A 21,469-nucleotide genomic window follows, 5' to 3' on the forward strand; every position below is an offset into this window, starting at 1 on the left:
TCCCTTTTTATAGTGCAGAAAACAAGTAATAAAAGGTATGGAAATAGTTTGCAATCAATCACATAAAGTCTCCCTTTGGTTAAGGGATTCTGATTTCGAACGGGCATAAGACAATTAAGGAAAGAATTTGATTAAAACCTTTTCCAAAGTAACATAATAAGGGTAAATACACAGGGTTTATTTAAGGCAAAAGTCCAATGGTACATGGTTTATGAAAAATAAGGAAAGGGAATCAATCAAACAGCCAGTAAAATCAAAGCTGCAAGCTTTATTCGAATGAACCAAGTCAGAAAAAGGGTAAAGAAAGGTTCAATTAGGGAAAATTAGTAACAATCAAGTAAACACCATTAAAGGAATTCGGAATCAATTAGTAGTTGGCAAAACCTTTTGAAAGAAGAGTTCTCATATATAAAGCACATAAATATGTGAATGAAGAAGAGGCTGTCAAATTATTTAGAAGAGAGTTTAATCGAAGAGAAGTTCAGAATCATAAGCAAAAAGATACAGGTTCAATTTGCAGACTCATAGTGAGTCTGAGAGTTCAGGGTCCCAAAGTGGAGCCTTAACTCGAACACAAAAATCAAAATCGTCAAAGGAAACCCCCAAATCCTAGGGTTTCAAAATTGAATCAGACATGGAAGTGAGAAAGCAAGTCATTTGTTTCAGAGTCTCAACAAAACAGATATGATAGCATGTTTGAATGACAAAGGAAGAAAAATCATGAAGAACATATTTGAGAAAATTCGGAAGCTAAACAAGTTCAGAAGAAGGAGATAATACAAACGTGAACACAAGTAGATGAAGCATGTAAGAACATGAACAGAGTCCCGTAAACAATATCAAATAACTTAATGGTAAACACACATAGTAAAAGAGTCAAGAAAACTAAGCAGGGATTAACATGCATAGCAGAAAATAAAAGGTAGAAGACAGTACATGCGTAATAAAGAGTAATCACACCAGCAGGTTATGGACAAACACATATAAAGTAAAGAAAAAGAAAAATCAGAAAGATTTTTCCCAAAAAATCCTTTCAGAAACCCTAAAATCGAAGAGAAACGATTTTGAAAAGAAACTTTTGGGGAAAACACTTTAGATGGCAAGAAAAGCATAGATACAATATAGATCTAAGCAAATAACGGTGAAAGGACCTTGAATAGCTTAGGGTTTCGGAGAAACCCTAGAAATAAGAAAGGCTTGAAAACAGGTCCGATCTTGAGTCAGAGAGGTCAAGAATCAGGCTCCTGAGTCTTGAATATGCTGGAGCATGGCCGGAAGAGCCATGAAATCAAAGGTCTGAGAAGATCGGAGAGGGAATCATCGAGGTCAGGCCTCGAAGCTTCGAACAACCCTGGCTTACTGGTGAAGATAGGTGAGTACCAACTATCCATGGCCTGAGAAGCCATGGATTCTGGTGACCGGTGGTTGAAAAGGGGGTAGAAGGAGGCTAGGGTTTTGGAGAGTTTTTGAGAGGATTTGAGAGGGTTTGGGATTCAAAGGCGGCGGGCCAGGTGAGAATGAGGGATTATTGTAGTCACCTGTGTTTAATTATGGTAGGGCGAATAGTGGACGTTGATTCGAATGATCAACGACCTAGGTTTAAGAAGGTAGGTGGGGAACCGGGTTGGGTCGTTTGAGTTGGGTTAGGGGTTGGGTCAAAAGGAATTGGGCTAGTCCAAATTTGAGTTTGAAATTTGATCAATTTTAGGCTAAAATCAAAATGTAATGGGGCTACAATTGAAACGAACTGAGGCCAAAATTTAAATAGCCAGTTTTCCCTTTTTATTTTATAAAAATAGTAAAAAATGATTTTGAAAGCAAATTAAAAGCACTGGATCCGTTAATAGTATATAAATATTAATTTAAAAATATTGGAACCAGTTTCATAATTATAAAATGCTATTAAATCTTAAAGCAGGCTAAAATTGCAATTATATGCAATTTAGCTTTTAAAATACCAAATTAATTTGTAAAAAATATATGAAAAGTAACCTACCTATATTTTGGTATAAATATGAGAATAGAAAAAATTATTCACCAAAGTGATAATTTTGGGAATAATTATTGAGCAATAAATCAATTTAAATATCTTTTAAAAAAATTAAAAAAATACTAAAACACTTGGGCATACTTATATATGTATGCATATGATATTTGAAAATATTTGCATGTAAAAGAAATACATAGGGAAAAATTGGGTATCAACACGGCTGCAACAAGGGTGAAAGCTCACTGTGGTCCTTAGCTTCCCACCGAGCTCAAGACAGGTCACGCCACACTCACTCGGCGTATGGGTGAATTGAGTCCAGCCGACCAACCCAACCCAGGAGATCCATGACCGTGCTGTCACGGCTGCATCAACGGAGAGAATTAAGCACATGAAAAGATGTACCTAAAAAAAAGCGAGGAAATGCTAGATAGTGTGTCTACTTACGTTCCATATACCACATTTCGGGGAACGACATCCCTTCCACCGGGATCAGGTATGAAGTCCTTACTCGGACAAAGTGGTCATCCATCCTCCATTCCCAGCTTCGTCGATACAAGTAAAGAGGGCCCTCAGAGCTCGGTAGTGGAGCTTAATCAGGCCCTCATGGAAGAGACGAGGGTTGTACATCCTGATCAGGTGATCGAGGGTGAAGGGCATCTCCTCAATCATGTTCACATAGTACTTGATCATGTAGACATTGCGCCAAAATGAAGGGTGAATTTGGCTGAGGGTCATCTGATACCGTTGGCAGAAATCAAGAATAACGGGGTCTATCGGAGGCAAGGATGGCCCCACCGGCCTAAGGGCAAATGGGTAAGTATACACACTGAGGAAGCCAGCCTTGTATGTCGTTATGTCCTCCTCCCGAGTAGGGATTTCCACAAGCACCGCGTCCCCCCAGCAGCAATCAGTCCTCACCCTTTCGACGTCTGATACCGAACTAATATATTGAGACACGGGCCCGCGACACCCAGGTTTCAAAGAAGGTCTCTCAACCTTGAAATCGGAAGTCGTTGCAAAAAATTCCGGAACACATTCCTCAGAACGAGGAGGCATTGACGTTTTGCATTTAGATAGAAGCGAAGAGGAGGAGGTCACGCTCTCTTGAGAAGCAGAGGCAAAAGTTTTCGCCATTCCTAAAAGATTCCGGAAGAGAAAAGGGAGTTGCATTTCTAAGAAAGAACCTTTTTTGGGGCCTTGGTGGTACAGTGAGTTGTAAGGAACAAGAAAAGAAGTATTTATAGAGGCCTCGCACGTGCGCTGAAGGATGCCAAGGGACAACTAACCACCGTAATCAATGTGAAGGCTTCAGGGGCTGTATGTACGTCGTCTTTTGGCACCTTATGACTACCGTCATTACATGAATACCCGAAGAGAAAGATCTCAAGATCGTTTCTTATCACTTTCACTCTATGAAACACGGGGACTATCTGTATATGATAAAATCAGAGAATCAAATTTTCCGTCATTATGATGGCTCGTAAGCATATTTTACAAGGTTCGAGTCTAGGGTCGAGGCTCACCCTCGAGGGATACCGACGCTCGACCTCGGGGCAATACAGACCAACGATTATTATGGAAAGGTGGGGAGTTCCCAAGGCGCACAATTAGGGCTGATGAAGTCTAGTAAGCTAAGTTCAGACCCGAATCATGGTATTAAATGGCTGTACGAGCCCCATATCTTTGTAATTAATGCACTTGTACTATGTTAGGATTCCCCCTCTTATATAAAGGGGATCCTTGTTATTTTGGAGGGATCTGTTGCTCCATACTAAATATACAAGAACATTCTCTCTGCTGTCTAACACTTTCTCTTGCCATCGACCGCCTTCGATAGCTCCCAGCCAAGCTTCAGACTCGACCCCGAGGCTCTTGAATCGGCAAGCTCGAGGCCCTGATTGACAGCGATTCAGTTTGATTAACACCTCATTCTTAAGCTCTTATCTTGTTTCTAAGTCTTTCACGTAGCATCAACTGCCTAACAACTAGCAAGAAAATAGATCACATATTTTTAGAACCACTAAATCAAATTTAATTGTTAAAACCATTTTCACGATAAACAGTCTTACATAATACCTAGTTCATAAAGGATAGTAGTTCAAATATAATTAAGACAGTAGTTTTAATTCAAAATAAGTAAAGATTTAGTAATGGAAATTTTAGTTGATTTCAAAGTTCTAAATAATAGAAAAATAAAAACTAAATTATAATTTTGTTTATTGTGAAGACTATTTTAAAGGGATAAAAGGTGAATGACATTTCGCTTAAAGCTTTCGTGCTTTTAATATAGTACTAGTTCTTGAACACGTATGTTGCACGTGTATGTCATGCTAATTCATACAAATATTTTAAAAATACTACAATTCATGTGCGGTGATTTGCACAAAAATTGAAGAGAAATAAAAAACAAGCTTAAATTGATGATTGTTAGCCTATTTAACTGATATTTGTATCATTGCAAAGAATATCATAGTGAAAATTTATTGTCAAATGAATTTCAAAAGTAATATTAGAATGATATGCAATTCTTATAACATACCAAGTATTCAACTTGATAGTATTCAGTTTTTAATATGGCAACAACACATGATTTAATGTTTGCTATGATGGCAAATGTTTCCCTTCTTAACGTTTTGGTCTTCTTTTTCAGAACTGTGGCATTCACCTTTTTACGGTCATATATACATATATCAAGAAGCTATTGTCTATGAGAGCAATGTCTTGTAGAGTTGTACAGAAATTCGATCAGCCTATGCCTTTTTTAAGACAGCTAGTAGATCATTATCAATTTTATGCCGTGTACCTACAAAAGCAATAAGTATTTGTAATAGAGATAATACTAATCAAAATAAAAGGGCAGTCCGGTGCACAAAGTTCCCGTAATGCACGAGGTTCGGGAAAGGACCGGACCATAATGGTCTATTGTAATTAAACATACATGTACTCATCTCGTCGTCTGATTCAAAATTATTATTCCTTTCATATGTGAATCTGACAAAAAAAATATTAGTTAAATTATATAAATATAATTATATTATAAAATATAGGAAGCATAATCATGTGTTAGGTGTTGCCAATTTGACATTTGGTACTTCGTGAAAAATATAACATTACAAATTGTCGAGAAACAATCATAAAGAAACATCTTATAGACTGTTATAAATTTTGATGATACAGTAATCGCAGTAACCTGTTAAAAGGATTGTAACACTAAATTAAGCATTATTAGAGTATAATGAATTTGATACCATCCCAAATAATAAAGTGTTATAGTTAGACTAAAGATCTTGCTAAAATGTACTTAGTATATATATTATTAAAAATTTAAAACTAATTTAAATCAGTACAATTATCAATAAGCCTAACAAATACAATTCTTATACTATTTTATTAGAAAATAGATTTTGCTAAGTAAATCTGCTAATTTAAAGTAAGATTTACAGTTCTTGGATTCAGCTAATAATGATGCACAATTATTAGACATTATCTTTTTAACAAAAGGAAATATGATATGTGGTATATCCTTTTATAGTAAAGTACACTAAGTGGTCTGGAAGCGTGCTCCAAATTAACAGAAACAAAGGTGAATATCTTAATAGCAAAAATGAGGACATAAGTAAAATAGCATATTTTCTTGCAACGTTTCTGAATTTTCCTACTTGTTCGATGCAAACAATGGTATACCGATGCCAAAAAATAAACCATGTCCTAAGAGATCGATGTTTTGTGTAATTAAATTGTTATCATTATAGTACTTTTTTGGCTTCAACATCGACTGTACAATCAAATATTTTGACAAAAAGGAAGGAAGCAGTCCCTAAAGCTATAAGCCCAAAGCAGTTCTAACTATACTATGCCTTAAAAGTAAAACAACTTTCTTGGTAACGTCTTTGGGAGGTAAAAAGGATGCTAACGTCTTCAGTGATGATGCGATGTTTTTAGGCTTCTCTGCCATCGTTTCTTCTCCTTCTAATCTCAGTAAAAGAGCTTAATTTTTTAAATCATTTATCGCAGTGAAATGATTAATAACGGTGGAGATTGTCGCATAAACAAGAATATACAGTTTCATGAATACTCATAAGAACTAACCAAAAAAATAAACTTACTTGGTGCATCTGCAGCTTTCCATCTATTGTTTCTTTTTGTGGTGATGGTTATGCATATTTTTGATTTATTACTCTATTTTTATAAGTTTACCGGTAGGCTGCTTCTATTTTTCAGCAGATACAATAATTGATTAGCAGTCTATTGTGTAACGGATGGCCATTGGTATTTGCTGTAAATGAAGAAAAGAATAATGACAGAGAAACCCAAAAAATTTCTAACACCACTTTGTAGATTAAGTTAATGGTTGGAGATGAAAACGCTTTGGTGGTGTTAAATATCCAATCCCACGTTCGCGGCAGCCATAATACACCATTTATTAGGACCCCAATTAAATAGCCAATTTAATTTTCAGTTCACACAAAATAAATTCTTACCTTCTATAGCAAATGCTAACACCTTATTTATTTTAAATAAATATCATTTAAAGAAAATTATATTATATAGATACCTTTTAAGGTTTATAGCAAAATATTTAATTTTGGTTACCTCCTAGCCCTAAGCCACTAAATACGCGAATCAGTTGCACTATTTTCTTTCTCTCTCTACTTTGATACATCACATTCTCTTCCCCCATCCCATTAAAATTTCCGATCTCCTCCTCCTTCCACCGGATTTGTGCAAAGTATGAAAGATTCAAAATGTAATCAAACACTTTATTTGTGATATTATGTGCAAGTATGAAAGATTCCAAACAGTTTGGGTCTATGTCTTCTATGAATTTACTGCCGATAAAGGTTCATGTTGAGGAGAATCAAAAGGGTGGAAATTTTGAGGAGCAATTTTCACATATGACTCTTGGGGTAGTGAAGCAGAAGCATGAGGAAGGAGGATTTGTGGATTTATCTTCGCCGCCTGCAACGGTTGTTTTAGTGCCAATGACGGAATGTGTCAATTCCAGATCTTCTGCAAATTTCGTGGAATATGAACACTTCAGCATATGAATTGTTGTGGAAAAATCAATTCTTTTCTACAAATTTGTTGAAGTCCTAGAGCACCATTCTGCATCAGTTTTAATCAGATACATACACCTGCAAGTGTCATATTGTGCCCTCATCAAGACTAAACTCTTCCTTTTTGTCCAAAGCCGAGACATATATACAGTGAGTCGTGAATTTGAGTGAATTTTCTAATGGTTGCTGCACATTTTGTTGAGGTTTTGACATATACTTCTCTTGGTAGTCCATCTGATTTGCCTTCCCCTAATTCGATTTCAAATCAACTTCATCAATCCAGAGCAATTCCACGTGATATCCACGTCACAACTTTATCTTTCGCGATGAAGAAGAACATTTCTTTTAATATAATTTCAACGTATTACACTGTATTTTCATGTATTTCATTGTATTCATTGTCTTTTTTTAAAATTGTAATTCAATGTATCTCGCTGTATTCCATGTATTTTATTGTATTCTCTATCTTTTTTTTCCATTGTATTTCAATGTATCTCGCTGTATTCTATGTATTTCATCCTATTCACTGTCTCTCTATATGCCATGAATGTATTCATAAGTTTTTTTTTTTAATTAATATAATTTATGTATTCAGATGTATTATATAACTTCTCTGAAGATTGCTATGTTTATAGGATATTTTTCGGTTGAGAATCTTTTTTATAACTGAAAATACAAAATTTGTGTGTTATAATTGAGTTTGTTGAGTTATATTAGGAGTCTATTATGTTAATTGATTCACTTCCCGTTTTAAAAATAGTGTAATCCCCTATTTCACGCCGTGAATACAGTCGAATACAGCGAATACAATAATTTGTCCAGCTGTAATCTCATGTTTCACTCCATGAATACAGTCGAATACACTCAAATACAACAACTGATTAGCTGGACTTCCCTGATTCACGTATATTTTTACTACTGTATTCATGAATACAATAGCTTAAATACATCAAATACAACTTATAACCACATAAAAGGTATCTATAATCCGTAATATAGAAAATGGTATCTATAGATGGCTAATTACTACTAAAAGATAGTGCTTTATGAAAATTTCTCAAAAATATATATATCGTCTTATTGAATTTGTGGAAATGTTAATTTAGAGGGTATTTTGGTCGTTTAGCTTTTAAAGGATATTTCAGTAAAATAACTTCATACTAGGGTCTTCACACTTATAATATAGTATGATTATTCTCAGGATACGCGCAATATAAATGTCTATAATTTTTTAAAAGTGATATATAAATATCTAATTTCTGTGTACGTGCGAAAATCCCTTCTCAAAGATTACAAAATATATTTAAATAATAAATTTTTAATTGGGTATATATTGCAAAAATAATTATACCGTTGTTGGTAATAACTTTCAACTACAAATCTGATCAATATGTCGATAGACCAAAATATATCAATAAACATCACGCTAGCGGAGATTATACTACATTGAATAATTTATGATATGAAGCATGAATTGGAATATATTAGCTAAGTTATTTAGTCAACTAGTTTTAGTGTACGTGCGTTGCACGTGTGTGCCACGTCAATTAATATATATATATATAACCAAATTATTGGAAAAGAGCAATTTATATCAAAATAAATTAAATATTTGCTTAAGAAAATAATTAGTAAAAGATAATAATTTTTTTATTGATTTTAAATTTTATATATGAAGACTTCTGATATGGTTCAAATAATGCATATTCGATAAATACAATTGACTTTAAAGTTCTAAATAAGTAAATTTTAGGAAAATTAACACATGAATTAATTATAGTTGTGAAACAATTTAATAAAATATAACTTAAACAACCAATAAAATATTTTCGTATGACAAGTTAAATAAAAGATCAAAATTGATCTTGCACGATAAAAATTTCCTTGTATAGCCCCAAAATTTTACACAAAAATTATACAATATTTTTTGTCCTTGGTTGAAAAGAAACTTACCCTTTACTTTTTTATATTCTCTTCTTTTTTCTTAATATATTTTATCCTTATTTAGTTGATTTCGAACTCCTAAATATTAGGTAATAATTCAAAATTTTACTTGATTTTATTAGGAAAGTAAGTTAAATTACATATTTTATCCAATATGATACTTATTTTTAAAGGGTAAAAAAGACGAACGACATTTCGCTAAGGGCCTTGTGCCCTTAATATATTATTTCGCTAGTCTTAGAATACGCGCGTTACACGTGTATTATATCTTAGTAAGTACGTAATTTTAAAAATCACATAAATATTACATTAAAAATTTGTGTTTGAGTTATAAATAAAAGTCAAAGAAAAAGTATAAGTTCCTAAGAAATGATACTTGTTTATCCTATTTAGCTAACTCAATAAAAGAAGAAGCAATAATAATAGAAATCCTCGACCATCTTAGTCAATATTTTTAACTTAAAATTTATTTGAGATATATACTTTCGTTACTACAATTTCACAAGTTTTTCTCGCAAGCAAAATATAAATGATTTTATTTCTTTAATAATCAATAAGAAATACTATAGCAGCATAAACGAGCTCATTTTTTTTTTGTTTAGAATTTAGTCAAATAGGCTCGTATTAGACTGATAGGGGTGTTGAGCATAGAGTAGTCAAAGCCACACTTAAGCCCTGAAGCATGGAGCAAAAACATATTGAGCGCTTCGTCTTGCTTAGCAAGCGCTTCAATATCCTCATCAAGGGTGTAAGGGTACACTTTTCCCAGCTAATGAGCGTAATACTAAAGAGGCATTACTAAATAATTAATATTTTACTTTCTAATCTTTTGTCACTTTCTTTATCATATATTTATCATTCATGTCTATAATTATTAGATTTAGGCTACCCATATATATTTATATTTTTTTGGGGGACTTTTTCGTATATATATATATATGAGAGATTTTAAACTTATTTATCCAATTTTTGTCTAAGTTTTTATATTTATATAAAGTAACTAATTTTTTTACATAATATATACAAATTCGGTCAAAATCTATAATTTATCTACAAATTAAATACATATTTTTTGTATTAAAAACTATAATTTACATACAACTTATATACAATTATGTAACTTGTAGGTATTTTGTATATCGTTTCTACACTCGACATACAAAATATATACAATTTATTTATGTCTTATTTTTCTAGTTTTAATATGAAATTTCAACCAAAACCACCTCGAATCTTAACCAAATTCTCTCAAATTGAGATATAAACTCCAAAGAATATTTCCAATCATTTGTAACAGCACTTAATTCTATCAAAAAGTAATTTTGTAAATTTCGTTTTTCAAATTCAAAGCTTCGACGCTTTCTAATGGATTAACTTAGTTTTCAATTCAATCTACTTGCTTCTGATTAATACTATTTTGTTTATTGATTCCTAAAAGCTAAAAGAAATAATGATCTTCTCTCATTCAAAAGTGATAATATTGTTTAACATAAAAAAAAAAAAACAGAAAATAAAAAGAAAGAGAAAACATAATAGATTTGCTTGATGCCAAATCTCTTTGTTCTAGTTAAAGTATGGCTGAAGTTGAGGAGAAAGAGGCCAAATATTGATCTGTTAATTTATAATTTTAGCTTTGGGGTGAAAGAGGGAGAGAAAGTATGGAAGATTAGAATATAACACATTATTTTATATAAAATTTTTAATTTGTATATGCACTTGTAATTGAGTTAAAACCTCAATAGTGAAGGTAAATGAGTTTTAAAATTAATATAAATAAGTAAAAATCTCTTCTTCTTTTTTATTTTGTACCTTTCTTCATTCATGTCTGCCAGCATTGACCAAGCAAAAAACTAATAAAAAGTGTCCTGAAAAATAAAAAATTGGGATATTAAGGGATTTGGTTTACACTCTTTCATAGGCATATTAAAGAATGAATTTCCTATGTGCTGTATTTTTCCTTTTTCCTTTTTAATGTACGAAAATTTTGACCTCTTTAATAAAAATAAAATAATGAGTTTCATATTTATTGTTTTATTCCTTTTTCCCTTTTAAGTATGGAAATTTTGACCTCTTTAATAAGATATTAAATAATGAGTTTTCTAATTATATATTGTCTTAATTTGTTCCTTTTTAATCTACGAAAATTTAGATTTTCCCACTAAGCTATGATATGAAGGGACGGTTTCTACACTCTTTGCTAGAGTAAAATTAGGGATTCTAATTAAAAGAGTTTACTTCTTCTTTTCTTAACTATAATCCTCTTTATCGTACAATAATTTTGTTTTTTCCAAAAGAGTATTATATGTGTATTTACAATGTTATCCATTATAGAGTGCACTTTGAAGGATAAAAAAGGCGAACGACATTTCGCTAAGGGGTTTCATGCTTTTAATATAGTATAGATAGATATAGATTGTACAAGAATTTTTGTTTATGGCAATGCAAAAGTAAAATATATAAAGAAAAAGAAGAAAGTTCAAATCCAAATCAACTAAAAAATGAGAGAGCTTTCAAACACAACTAATTTATTGCTGTCGAAAGTTTTTTTTTTTTTTTTGGAGCCATCAGGAATATTATATTAACATTAAAGTAGTTCAGAACTTTTACAAGCAAGAGAAATTATTATATAAGTAATAGAGAAGATAAATTATTCGTTTTAATATTTATATGCAAAAATATATTTTATTTGGGAAAGAATTTATATAAATAAACTCTTGTCGATCTGGATTCCTAAATATTAGGAGTCTTTACATAATTTAAATAAAAAAAGATTTAATAGCCAAAATTTTAATTAATTTTAAAGTTCTAATTATTAAGAAATTAATTAAATGATTATTTTGTTTAGTGTGAATTTAATTTTAAAAAAATAAAAAATACAAACAATGACATTTTGCTAAGAGATTTTGTACTCTTACCGTAACATAGATAGATAGATATATAGATAGATTTGAAAAAAATATAAATTACAAGTAGCCAAGAACCAGCTCAAGTCCAATTGGCATAAGAAAAGTAGTGGAATAAACAACATCATGACAGGCACAATAATCGGTGCAAATTTGAGACTCTGACGATTGACCGATGTTGCACCTTTAGATAAGATTAACGTTAAACGAGGAGTATTATGCATGCCCACTTGTTGTGGTTCAGAATCCCATAATTTGCAATATATATATATATTATATAGTAAGAATTTAATAAGTTTGCCAACAAAAATATGAATCCTGATTAAAGTTTTTTTTTTTTAATTCACCGCCAATGCAAATTGTGCTTACAGAAATTTCGACTTTGTATGTTGTATTTTCCAGTTGTAGTACTTCCCATTTGAAAAATGAAGACATCTGGATCTTGTCGTTCTTGTATGATTTTATCTTTTACTGCATCACCCTATTTTGTATTGCTGTATCTCAAGAATTAAATAGAGGGAATAAAATATATAGTTTTCAAACAGCTTAATAATAATAATAATCATCCTTATCACTGCAAGTCTGCAAGGCATCTGATCTAAGTTTTTAAAAGAACAAATACTCTACTATTCTAGAATTAGTTCAACCATAAATATACGGGTTCAACATAAAATTAATTAAGACATGGAAAATTAGCCGGAACTCAAGTTATTACTCCCTTGGATTCACAATACTGATCAATTTGGTTTTTTATTTTAGTCCAAAATAAGTGTCCATTTATATAATCAAGAAAAAATTTAATTTATTTTTCCAAAATTACCCTTATGTACGTATTTCTAAAAAGTCTTTTACTTCTCACATTAAATTATGCTGTAATATTTATAGTTTAGTCACACTAACCATTTTTGTCTAGAATTTAATATTTTCTTAATAGGTGTGCCCAAGATAAATTACTCACTTATTGTGAACCGGAGCGAGTACAAAATAATTCTCTTTCTTCATTTGAATGGCCGTGCACTATTTTTCCTGAAATTATAAATATATAAAAAGAGGGGGTCGGAGAAGGAGAGGGGATATTACGCTATTAATGGGGTTCGAACCCTCAGCCTCAACTAGGGGTGTACATGGACCGGGTTAGTTCGGTTTTTATCAAAACCAAATCAAACCAACTATATCGGTTTGGATTGGTTCGGTTTTGTCGGATTTTTCGGGTTTTCGGGTTTTTTTGTTACATGAATATTACTTTGTTAAAATTATAGATAAAGTTTTGATAAGTGAATATATGTTTAGTAAATATGGAAAAAATTGACAAACATATACAACAACAACAATTCTAATGGATTTTTTTTTTAGTAACACATGATAGTTATTTTCTTAGTCGTCTAACAATAATTTTTCATTAATTTACGCTTTCAGGGTTAATACATGAGAGGATCCCAAATATTTCTACATTTTCTAAAGAAAAATCACTATAAACTCATGAAAATATAAATAAAATTTATATATTTATATTTCGGTTTGGTTCGGATTTTTTTATTCAATACAAACCAAATCAAACCAAACCTAGTCGGATTTTTTAATCGATTTGCTTTAATTTTTCGATTTGGTGCGATTTTTCGATTCGGTTTGAATACCTCTAGCCTCAACTATGGACAGAACAAGGTGAGGTAGGCCTCAAGTTAAATTCATTCGTCATTGCAAGAAAATATCATAAGGAGAGATTTAGGGTTTGGTTAATTTATCGCTTGTCGTATAAGAAAAAAGTTCTGTGGACTAACACAGTATGTGGTGCTAAAAATAAAAGTTCTGTGGAAAATACAGTCTGTTGCTGGTGAACAAAAAACTTTCTCCCTCCATTTTAATTTAGTAGAATTAACCTAATAGTTGTCCATCTTATCTTAAATTAAAAACGGCGGTCAGACGTATAATATATGTATAATCTAAAACAATATATATATAATCGTATACAATCAATATATAATTTATATATACTGGTTAAAAGTAAACAGTAAATTTCGGTCAGCAATTTATTTAAATATAAAATGTGACACTATTCCTTATTAGTCAATTTCAAAAAGAATGATAAAATTCTATATTTAAGAAACAACTTAACTTTAAATTTTGGGCAAAATGCAAAACTGGCCGGTCGGCTGTAACTAATAGAATTTGCTAGACGATATATATATATTATACATATATACAAACAATATATATTTTATCGGCTATTATTTGTGAAAGCGGCTAAAAATATATATTTATTTTATATTTTTTATTTTATCCTTAATATTTTGAAAGCATAGTTTGACCACAAATTTAAAAAATTACCTTATTTTTCTTAAACTCTGTACCGGGTAAAATTACGTCATTGATACGGAAAGAATTGTAAGTAGTACCAAAATAGTGTGGTTGACTATTGGATGTATGTTTCAAGGCACAGATACAATGAACAGAACTCAATAAACCTTTAATATAAACTATAAAGTCCAGCCAGATACTGAGTCCTAACTAGCTATTACTTAGCCCACCGGTTCTGCTCTGGTTTTTACTTCTTGTCACCTTTCTCTACCGTTAATATAAATATCTTCAACCTTGTTCTCAAAATCTAAATTTTCTTTTCACATGCAAACAAACAGGTATGTTCACTTACTCATATATACTTGTTCTGAAATTTTAATTTTCCTATAGTTTAAATGACACAACATTTTCTGAAAAAGATGCCCTCAAAACAGTATCTTTTCTTGTCAATTCTAGCATCTTATTTATTTATGAAGTGATTTTTTTTAAATTAGTACTTCCATCTCTAATAGGAGTATTATTTTTTTCCAACAGCATATAAACCATGGACCAACACTTGATGAGCAACAATAGTAGAAACGCGGTTCAAAATCGCGAGACATTTCACAAGTTTTTCGAGTCATGGCTTGTTGAACAAAATCAAGATTTGGACCAGCTTGTGCGTGCCTCAAAAGAAGTCAATGGCATAGAAGAAAACAATCGGATAATGTTATCGCCTATAATTCAACGTGTTATACAACACTACGAGAATTATTACAAAGAAAAATCAAGAAGTGCCAAAGAAGATGTTTTAGGCATGTTAAATCCAACATGGAGAAGTAATCTTGAAGATGCATTTTTATGGATTGGAGGATGGAGACCAAGTATGGCTTTTCATTTATTATATTCGAAATCGGGTTTACAACTTGAAGCTGGTTTTCATGATTTATTTAGAGGAATTAGTACAGGAGATTTAGGAGATCTTTCTGGTATTCAACTTGGGAAAATTGATGAGTTACAAAATAAGACATTAAAGGAAGAGAAAAAATTGAGTGAAAGATTAGCTAAAGTTCAAGAAACAATGGCAGATACATCAATGGTTGAATTATCACATGTAGTGAGTGAAATATTAAGGGAAGAGGGAAGACAAGTAGAGGAAACTGAGGAGGAAAAAGTGAAGAATAATATTGCTAAAAAGGAGGAAAATTTATTGGAGGTTTTAAAAAAGGCTGATGATTTGAGGTTGAGGACACTAAAGGAGATTTTGGGAATTTTGAAACCAATTCAAGCTGTTCATTTCTTGATTGCTGCTGCTGAACTTCATTTGAGGATTCATGATTGGGGTATGAAGAAAGATATTGCTGCTGTTAATTCCCACAACCATGGTCATGGCGTCGCCAATAACAGAGGCGGAGTCAGGATTTGAGGTTTATGAGTTCTGAACTTGCCACTGAACTCGCCCCTGATCAATAACCATATGATCAACTTATGGTAAGCATAGTACTTCTTACTGCCCAAGGAGCCAATATTAGTACTAATTAGATTATAATAGGATGAAGATCTTTAATTTAATTAGGTCCTTTTTATTCATTTCTGTTTATGTAGATTTTCTTCAGTTCTATTAGTGTTGCAGAGACATGATAGCTAAGATTTTGACGTAGAATGAAGAAGTTTAGTCTTTAGGTCCTTTTAATTTCATTTATGTTATTGTTGTCTTTGCATAAAGTAGGGTAGTAAGTCCCGATCAAACCATGTACTCTATTTGCTTTGTTATATATGACATTATGTTTTATTGGGTATTTATAAGACAGCATATTAAGTTGGACTGAGAGTTTAAGAAAGTAAACTTTAATCTTAGACATGTTAGTTATAAGATTATGTCATTAAGAATAAGCAAAAAAATTTAAAGTGAAAGAGTTTTCACCACAAGGTTGTGGTGAGACGAATAGGACCCCTCAACACCCTTAACCTGAGGTCTTGGGTTCAGTAGCGAATTTAGAATTTTTACTAAGGGGTAATAAAATATAAAAAATTAAATAAACGAAAAAACCCAATGAGATTTAACATATAATATAAATGCATAGCGCAAGAAAGTTTACTTCACAATACAATATTATTTTCGGCGAAGGGGTGCCAGTTGACACTCCTTGGTTAAACGTGGCTCCTCCACTGCTCAGGTTTGAGTCCTAGGAATGAAAAAAAAATATTCTGGCGGGGAGCGCTTCCTTTTTAATGGGCCTTATCTAGTGTGAATTTGAGTTAGTGAGACCTTAATGTGGGTGTCAATATCGGATTAGAAGAATTGTCAAATAAATATCAGATTAAACTCAAACTGCAAATTGCGAGTCAGTTGCATGCATACATGAGGATGAGGTGATGCATATAAAACCAGCTAATTGACATCAAGAGAAAAAAAGGTACGGGGAGAGGAGAAAGAAAACAGAGCAGCAGTCCGCAAAAGTTGAAGTTTGTCATGTAGAGTTGTGAGTGAGATAATCTTAAATAACAACCAAATGACTTCTGCCTAAAAAAGAAATACGTAACAAATCTGAAGTAAAGGTAGATCTAGAATCAAGTTCAGAATGAGCATGTCAAAATTTCTCAGAATCAATATTTGGCCATGAAAATTTCATTTTTCACGGAAATTTTTTATTTTTTCTCGGAATTACTGTTTGGCCATAAAAAATTCATTTTTTTTTTGCCATAAAAAATTCAAATTTTACTTAAAGTTGAATTTCGAAATTTTTCGGAAATTTAAGTAACTCCAAAGTTATTTTCAAAATTTTCGCTTCAAATCGCTCAAAAAAATTCAGAAACAGCTCTAAAGTGTACATGTAAAAACACAAATCTAATTTTCAAATATCATTTTTACTTTAATTTTTTTTTTCCACTTTTTTCCGGAACTTCACAATTCTTATGTCCAAACACCTACTTAGATCAGAAGATATGGACAACTGTATAGACTTTATTTGAAATTAAATGTCTTCTTCTTTTATTAAGGTATATATAATTGAGTACTTTTTAAAATATGGTTTTGCTAAAGTGCGATATTTAATAGTGTCAGAATTTTCATGACCACCAATACCAATTTAAAATCAATGTTTTTAGTACAAAGAAGTAATTATTCACCAGAGAACTGAATTTCACTGGAGCATTGAGCAAAGAGAACTGAAGACTATTAATGCCAAGTTGGGAAGTTGTGAATTGATAATAATAATAATAGTAATTTAGATTCAGTTGCACCTCATACATAATAAAATGGTGCACATGATACAACCATTTTACAGTAATTAAAAAAAAACACCTAAACTCAAATAAAAGAGAAAGGAAAGCAGCAAATCCACGACAAAACTTGAGTCCTCTCTATGGAGACAGAATGGCAAAGACCTGAACATAAGAAAATAGAAACATATTAGAACTTCCCTTGATCCATAAACAGTAGTAATATTTATAATCATCAGTTGCCATGTGAGCGGTGGAAACAGCCTCTTGCAGAAATGCATGGTAAAGGTTGCATACAATAGACTCTTGTGGTCCGGTCCTTCTCCGGATCCCTCGCATAGCGGAAGCTTAGTGCACCGGGCTGCCTTTTTTTAGTTGGGAAAAACAAGGATTTATTACCTCTTTATAGCTCATCTTTTGCTGAATCTGTATTCACTGATTCTGGTGTGGTGGAATCAGCTTCAGACTGAGCAGGTTTATCGTCGCGATTCTGCTGAATAAATTCAATGATGGCCTCTTTTGTTCTTTCGCCGTTATACTGAGACAATTTACCAGAAGCAGATTTGAAGTACACAGTTGGGAATCCTTTAACGTCAAATTCATCTGTACGAATATCATTTGCAGTTGCATCCTGATTAAGAAGAGTGCAAATAAGTTAGGATATCGCAAATACTATTTAGCATGATGCAACAACAACAACAATGACCAGTAAGATCCCTCAAGTGAAGTGTGGGGAGAATAGTGTGTACGCAGACCTTACCTCTACCCCTCGGAGTAGAGAGGCTGTTTCCGATAGACCCAAAATAGTATTTAGCATGATGAAGGAATGTATGTGCACTGGTAATATAACCAGTGAGGAGGGAAAAAGATTGTTACCAATTTGGCAATCAGAACATTAGAATCTTTCTCGAACGAGACAGCTACTTCGTCCAAGATTGGAGCGAGCGCCTTGCAGTGGCCACACCAAGGTGCATAGAACTCTAGCAGTACTGTAACAAAGGAAGAAAGAATAGCCAAACCAAAAGCAAAACATTATTAGTAGGTCCTTAGATATACAGCTGCAGTAGAAATGCATAATCAAGAAACACTGACACACCATTTTTGCCAGAGTTGAGAACCATTTTTTCGAGAGTATCTCTAACAACCACCTTCACAGGCTCGTCGTTAACCTCAGGGATAGGTTGTGATTTTACGTATGGCTTCAATTTTCCATCCTGTAACCACGCAAAAAGGAAAGAAAGATTGAGCAAAAAAGGAAATTAGCAAGCCATCAATTGACAGCAGAGAACTACAAATGAAAAGACATACTCCTCTATTGAGAAAATACAAGGAAAATGTTAATGGAACACACAATTACAATAAACACAAAAAGGATTTTTTTATTTTTGTCCCGTCGGCCATTACAGGCGCTAGACAACATATACAAAACATATACACTGAATGGTTATGTATATCATATGTATATTTTATGTATATCTATGTATATTTTATGTATATTAATATTCAAAATATATACATTTGTCGGCTATTATTTTGGAGGGCGGCCCAATAAGGTAATTATCCCAACAAAAAAAATGCAGCAGCCATTACCTTGTAATCCTTCAACCAAGAAGCAATTGCATCGGGTTCTACATGTGCCTTGAGATACTTTTGTCCATCATTCTCCATTATTATGATCAGAGGTGCCTGTTCTGGCTTTAGCCCAAAGTACTGCAAACGAATAATTAACATATGTTGTTATACAGTCATTAGGAAAGCCAATATACTGTACTAATTATCAGATAGGCTTAAAGAATGTTACTAACACTGAATGCACCTTCACCAGCCTCAACATCTCCCAACAGAAAGCTCAATCCTTTCAGACCATTCTCCTTGTTGAGCACAGCAACATCCTTATACTTGGATTGAAACGCGTCGAGCTCAGTGCTAAAGTTCACGAAAAGCATTGCCTGCATATCACAAATTTTAAGTAGTTAGTCATTGAAATAGAATGGATATAGCTTCTTGTATCAGAAAGTGTAGATTTCACAATAAATCAGCAAAGAATGGAGTATACCTTTGCGCCGATACCATTAAAGAACTTGCTGACATAAATTGAGTTTTCTGGATCTTTGTCAAAATAAGTAACAATAGGAATACTAGATTCTGCAATGAACTTCTCCATTGCTTCGACTTCAAAATCCTGGAAAAGTACAGGTTAAGTGCCAGTCTAATAAAAACAAGTCATGATCAAACCACATAATCGTTAAAGGAACAACAAATACAACCTCAAAATCAACGAAGAGTTCATCGAATGGCTTAAGGAGACGAAGGGTTGGCTTATCAACTTGCTCGCCCCGAGGGAGGAATTTGGCATCAACGGTGTGAGCAAAGTCATAGTCAGCTCTTAGTTTTTCAGCTAATGTTGTATAGTTTTCAAATTTCTCCCCTGAGAGTTCTTGAAATATACCAACCTAAAAGAAAATACATGCATTTTAGTTAGGAACAAATGGAATGCTGAGAAATGAGTAAGTGATAAAAACAAACAGTACTTACGACAATGATCTTTTTCTCATCGATGACATTTGCAGCATCTTCTTTCGACTTGATTTCAGGAGATGCAGGACCTGATTGTTTCTTTATATATGCTACTATACCATCTGCTTCGCGAGGACCATTATATTCTTGAATATTGTTTCCTCCATTCCTGAAAATCTTAATAGTTGGGAAGCCCTTGAGCTGATATTGTGTTGCGAGTCCTCTATTTGCCTCATCACTTGCATCAATTTTAGCTAGAACAATTGGAGGGTCATGACTACTCAATACTGAAGCAGCTTTTTCATACTGGAAAGCAAAAAAGAGAGGAAAATGCTTCATTAAGAATCTAATGGCTAACAACAAATGTGGAAAATGTCAAATAAATAGTAACGATGTCCTTCTTTTCAGAGAAGAAGATAGTACCTCAGGGGCAAGTTTCTGGCAGTGTCCACACCTGTTATATTGAAAGCGGACCATTAGATATCCATAAATATTGAGAAGGGAAGGAAAATTATGAGATTGGCCATCCTTTGCTAATAATATAGAAATAAAATGAATACAGTTCTTGAAGACATTAAAAACCATCTATATCTTGATTCTTTAAGAGAATCTCCACAGACTATGCTATACGAACTCATATGATTTACATAGCATATCATTTCACACATCAAAACTGATAAAAAGAACTCCCTTTTGTTCTTTTGAATCGGAGGGAGAACAGAAAAAGCTATACAAAGAATTTTATGAAGTTTAATTTTATTTTACAAGGATATAAAAATTATGAATTTAATACCCTTAATAGAAAAATGCTTTAAATCGTGATATATAACGCAAAAATAAAACAACCCACATATACAGTTAATTAATACTAGAAAAATCTTCAAGACCCTTCACACAACAAGCTTAAACACAGATTACAAGCAAAGGTGAATTCTGAATCTAGAGTTATACAGTAATTTTTAATATGTATACATAGTTTTAGCCAGAAAACAATGGGTCCAGTTGACCAACAGAACTCGTACTAAATAAATTTGTCTCTGGATAAATAAATAAATAAATAAATAAAAGAAATTCTAAAAGTCAACATGCAGGGAAAAGATAAAAAAATAATTACCAGGGGGCGTAGAATTCAACGACAATGAAGTTGTGGTTGGATACAACGTCGGTGAAGTTTGTATGGTCTAATGTTAACACATGCTCTTTCTCTTCTACTGCTACACAAACTGCAAATAGAACTGATAGAATCACAAAAATCCCTCTCCAAACCATTTTCACTCTCTCTAATATGTATGTAATTTTTTATGTGTATCTAAGAAATATAGAGGATGTGACAAGCTGAGAAAAAAGGGTGTCTCTTTTATAATGCTAAAAATTTACTAGGGAGAAACGCCATGTCAGCTTGGTTGATGACTTGTAAATCTGTGATTGGTCTTGGCATGTGTCAAAAGATTTTAACGGTTTGAAAGGAGAATCTGATTCCAAATTTTGTTATATTTAGTACTACTATTTTTCTGATTTAAGTTAAATTTTACATAGCACTAAATAGGAGATAAATTCAAGTC

General features: G+C 32.4%; 2 protein-coding genes across 2 annotated transcripts; one reads left to right on the top strand and one right to left on the bottom strand.

Moving 5' to 3' along the window:
* The first annotated feature begins 14,402 nt into the window (after positions 1–14,402).
* LOC107794339 (protein DOG1-like 4) lies at positions 14,403–15,974 on the top strand. The gene is made up of 2 exons (XM_075225937.1): positions 14,403–14,527; positions 14,724–15,974. The coding sequence occupies exon 2, from the start codon at positions 14,734–14,736 to the stop codon at positions 15,592–15,594; it is 861 nt and encodes a 286-aa protein (XP_075082038.1). The 5' UTR covers positions 14,403–14,527; positions 14,724–14,733; the 3' UTR covers positions 15,595–15,974.
* Positions 15,975–17,372: 1,398 nt separating this feature from the next.
* Positions 17,373–21,219, bottom strand: LOC107794322 (protein disulfide-isomerase-like). The gene is made up of 11 exons (XM_016616805.2): positions 21,022–21,219; positions 20,331–20,361; positions 19,926–20,213; positions 19,658–19,843; positions 19,447–19,572; positions 19,196–19,339; positions 18,981–19,100; positions 18,487–18,604; positions 18,267–18,379; positions 17,790–18,021; positions 17,373–17,555 (listed from the first exon to the last, which is right to left on the bottom strand). Exons 1-10 carry the CDS (start codon positions 21,174–21,176, stop codon positions 17,794–17,796), a joined length of 1,509 nt encoding a protein of 502 aa, XP_016472291.1. The 5' UTR covers positions 21,177–21,219; the 3' UTR covers positions 17,373–17,555; positions 17,790–17,793.
* Positions 21,220–21,469: the final 250 nt, after the last annotated feature.

This window comes from Nicotiana tabacum, chromosome 11 (genome assembly GCF_000715075.1).
Source record: "Nicotiana tabacum cultivar K326 chromosome 11, ASM71507v2, whole genome shotgun sequence".
Lineage (NCBI taxonomy): Eukaryota > Viridiplantae > Streptophyta > Magnoliopsida > Solanales > Solanaceae > Nicotiana > Nicotiana tabacum.

What these genes read in the sequence shown, in the direction of transcription:
- LOC107794339 (XM_075225937.1), top strand. Translation starts at nt 14,734, where the DNA reads ATGGACCAACACTTGATGAGCAACAATAGTAGAAACGCGGTTCAAAAT.
- LOC107794322 (XM_016616805.2), bottom strand. Translation starts at nt 21,176, where the DNA reads ATGGTTTGGAGAGGGATTTTTGTGATTCTATCAGTTCTATTTGCAGTT. An exon ending in GCCAGAAACTTGCCCCTGAG is followed by an intron (nt 20,214 to 20,330) that starts GTACTATCTTCT and finishes TTTGCTTTCCAG; the next exon opens with TATGAAAAAGCTGCTTCAGT. An exon ending in CTTGGTTGAAGGATTACAAG is followed by an intron (nt 18,605 to 18,980) that starts GTAATGGCTGCT and finishes GCGTGGTTACAG; the next exon opens with GATGGAAAATTGAAGCCATA.